The sequence below is a fragment of the Phoenix dactylifera genome, chromosome 4 (genome assembly GCF_009389715.1).
Source record: "Phoenix dactylifera cultivar Barhee BC4 chromosome 4, palm_55x_up_171113_PBpolish2nd_filt_p, whole genome shotgun sequence".
NCBI classification, from domain to species: domain Eukaryota; kingdom Viridiplantae; phylum Streptophyta; class Magnoliopsida; order Arecales; family Arecaceae; genus Phoenix; species Phoenix dactylifera.
This window is the reverse complement of record NC_052395.1, coordinates 330,421-334,004: the sequence shown is the minus strand read 5'-3', so window position 1 is coordinate 334,004 and position 3,584 is coordinate 330,421. Positions and strand designations below refer to the sequence as shown.

The window sequence follows — 3,584 nt, the reverse complement described above, 5'->3', positions numbered from 1 at the left end:
GTTGCACACATATTAGGTAGTTTGCTTGTATTTTGTTGGGTTGTTGTAACTTCTCCTGCGTGGGAAGATAGATTCTATTTTTGTGGGTTGTTGCAACTTCCCCTGCGTGGGAAGATGGAGTCCAAGCTTCAGTTATAGGAGTATTAGGAGTGGTTGTAACTTCCTCCTCCAATATAGGAGAGGAATCATTTATATTTCAGTTTGAAAAGAGTAGAAGAGGTACATGAAGAAAAAACCCAAATTCCGTATCCAAGTTAGGAGGTAAGGAGCTGCCTCGAATTAGTTCCAGCAAATTTCACAAACATCCTTTACACAACCCCAATTTCTACTCATAAACCACCTTCATACTCTGTTGCCTCACCTATAAACCATAACCCTCGGGTACGTTCCAACTGGTATCAGAGCCAGGCTTTCCTCATCATGGCTGAATCCACACGCAATGCCAAGCTCGATGAAATGATGCATCTCCTTAAGGCAACAACAGAAGCTCATGGCAAGTTGCTCCTTGATCAAGGAAAAATTCTCCAGGAAATAATTGGGAGGATGTCTCGTGTTGATGCAAGATTGGAGAGCATCTCAGCTGGGCCACAATTTGAGCGGGGGGAGACTTCAAATGCACAGTCGCCCATCCAATCAGCTAGATCTGGAGATACCAACCAGTCTATTCAAACTCGAATAGCTAGGTTGGAATTTCCCAGATTTGATGGAGCTGACCCTGCTAGTTGGTTGTATCGAGCAGATCAATTCTTCCTTCACCAACAGATCCCCAACACTCAAAAGTTACTGCTGGCCTCCTTCCATCTTGAAGGGAAAGCTTTGCAGTGGTTTCGATGGGTCGAGAAGGCAGGAGCTATATCCAATTGGGAGGACTTCTCCAAGGGTCTTCTCACGCGCTTCGGCCCCAATCAGTACGAAGATCCCACCGGCTTATTGACGAAGCTCCGGCAATCTACTTCTGTGGAGCACTATCAAACACTATTCGAAGAGCTTGCCAACCGCACCGAAGGACTCAATGAGTCCTTCATGATCAGTTGTTTCGTGGGTGGACTTCGGGAGGATATACGACTAAGTGTGCAAATGCTACGACCTCGGACACTTTCTGACGCTATTGGCCTTGCTCGGATGCAGGAGGAGAAGGTCAACACTCGATCAAGGCAAAATCGTCTTGATCAGGAAAGGTCTAGTACAAATTCTCCTCCTAAACCTCCTACTCCTATTATTAAGAAGCTAACACCTGTCGAAATGAAAGAAAGAAGAGACAAGGGTCTCTGTTACAACTGTGATGAAAATTTTTTTCCTGGCCACAAGTGTCGTCAACAGAAGCTGTACCTAATGGAGGGTAGCTGGGCCGAGATGGGGGAGCCAGAGGTCGAAGCCGAGGCCCTTGAAGATGTCGTCGAGAAGGAAGAATGCTCTAAGCCAGAGTTGGCGATTTCCCTCCATGCAATCACAGAAAGTCGATCCCCTCAAACCATGCATGTGAAGGGGATGCTTGGCCGAGTCCCAGTCGTGGTGCTCATAGACTCGGGCAGCACCCACAATTTCCTCACCCCCAGGATAGCAAGGAAGGCTGGACTCACTATCTGGAAGGATACCAAGCTTGAGGTCTCAGTTGCCAATGGAGATCGAGTACATGGTCAAGGCAAAAGCACCGGCGTCAAGATGCGCATCCAAGGAGTCCCTCTAATCGTGGACTTCTTCATCTTGGAATTGGGAGGCTACGAAGCTGTCTTGGGAGCTGATTGGTTGCAAAAACTTGGGCCAATCTCATGGGACTTTGCCAATCTCACAATGGAGTTCCAGTTGGGGCCGAGTAAATACAAGCTTAATGGGGAAGCAGAGAAGAAATTGGAGTTTATAACAGAGAAGGATGTGGGTAAAAACATCTCTACCCATAACTCTTGTTTTCTACTTCAAGTACAATCCTTGCAGATAACCTCCGAAGATAGGAAGATCCCATTGCCAATAGAAGAGCTTTTGTCCAGCTATGCTGATGTGTTCCAAGAGCCCTGTGGTCTTCCTCCTTCACGTACATGGGACCATCAGATACCGTTAGTGCCGGGCACTAAACCCATGAACTCTCGCCCATACCGATACCCACACTACCAGAAATCTGAAATAGAGAAGTTGGTGGGAGAATTACTACAACAGGGGGTTGTACGACCAAGTCAAAGCCCTTTTGCTTCACCTGTGTTGCTAGTGCGAAAGAGCGATGGTTCGTGGAGACTTTGTGTCGACTATCGAGCGCTGAACCAGGCTACCATCAAGGATAAATTCCACATTCCCATCATTGAGGAGCTGCTAGACGAGTTACATGGTGCTCAAGTTTTCTCCAAGCTCGACTTAAGGTCGAGCTACCATCAAATCAGAGTGAAGCCGGAGGACGTTTCCAAAACCGCCTTCCGAACACATGAAGGGCACTACGAGTTCTTGGTGATGCCTTTCGGCCTCACCAATGCTCCATCAACCTTTCAAGGGCTTATGAACGAGGTATTTCGCCCCTTCTTGAGAAGGTTTGTTCTAGTATTTTTTGATGATATCCTTGTGTACAGTCTGAATATTATGGATCATTTATTTCATTTAAAGACTGTACTAGAGCTGCTCCGTACTAACAAGTTGTTTGCAAAGAAAAGTAAATGTATTTTTGGAAGTATTTCTATCGAATATTTAGGACATATCATATCCAAGGACGGAGTTGCAGCTAATCCTGAGAAGATTCAATGTATGTTGGACTAGCCTCAACCCAAGAACCTCAAAGGACTTCGAGGTTTTCTTGGTCTCACGGGGTACTACCGTCGCTTTATACAAGACTATGGGAGGATTGTCCGCCCCTTGACTGAAATGTTGAAGAAAAACTCATTCAATTGGACTGAAGAATCACTACGGGCATTCAACCAATTGAAGGAGGCCATGACACGACCACCAGTTCTAGCTCTCCCTGATTTTAATGAAGATTTTCAGGTCAAATGTGATGCTTCAGGGGCTGGTATTGGAGCTGTCCTATCTCAAGGTCGGCGTCCCATTGCTTTCTTCAGTAAGGCTCTCAAAGGCAAGCAACTCTTCTTGTCCACTTGTGAGAAGGAGCTGTTGTCCTTAGTGTTGGCGGTGAGAAAGTGGAGACACTATCTTTTTGGAAGAAAATTCGTGGTGAAAACGGATCAGCAAAGCCTCAAATTCCTTCTTGACCAAAGGATGGGAACTCCTATGCAGCAACAGTGGGCTGCAAAATTAATTGGGTATGATTTTACTGTTGAGTACAGGTCTGGTTCGACCAACCAAGTAGCTGATGCACTTTCCAGGAGGACAGAAGTTGAGATTTTAGCCATTTCCATGCCAGTGGCTGATTGGTTGGAGGAGTTGAAAGGAGAGCACTCCCAGGATGCACACATCCAAGAATTATTTCAACAAATTCAAGCTGGGCAAGCGGATTCTTCCAAGTACTCGACCAAGGGAGGACTTCTATTCTACAAGGACAGGTTTTACCTATCTACTCACTCTCCATTCAAGGCTAAAGTCTTTTCTTTTATGCATGACAGTCCCATAGGAGGCCATGCTGGTTACCACAAAACTTATCAGCGGATCAA

At 46.0% G+C, this 3,584-nt stretch overlaps 1 protein-coding gene across 1 annotated transcript; it reads left to right on the top strand.

Annotated features, from left to right (window-relative positions):
* Window positions 1-420: 420 nt before the first annotated feature.
* Window positions 421-2,736, top strand: LOC120110384 (uncharacterized protein K02A2.6-like). The gene has a single exon (XM_039125207.1). The coding sequence runs from the start codon at window positions 421-423 to the stop codon at window positions 2,734-2,736; it is 2,316 nt and encodes a 771-aa protein (XP_038981135.1).
* Window positions 2,737-3,584: the final 848 nt, after the last annotated feature.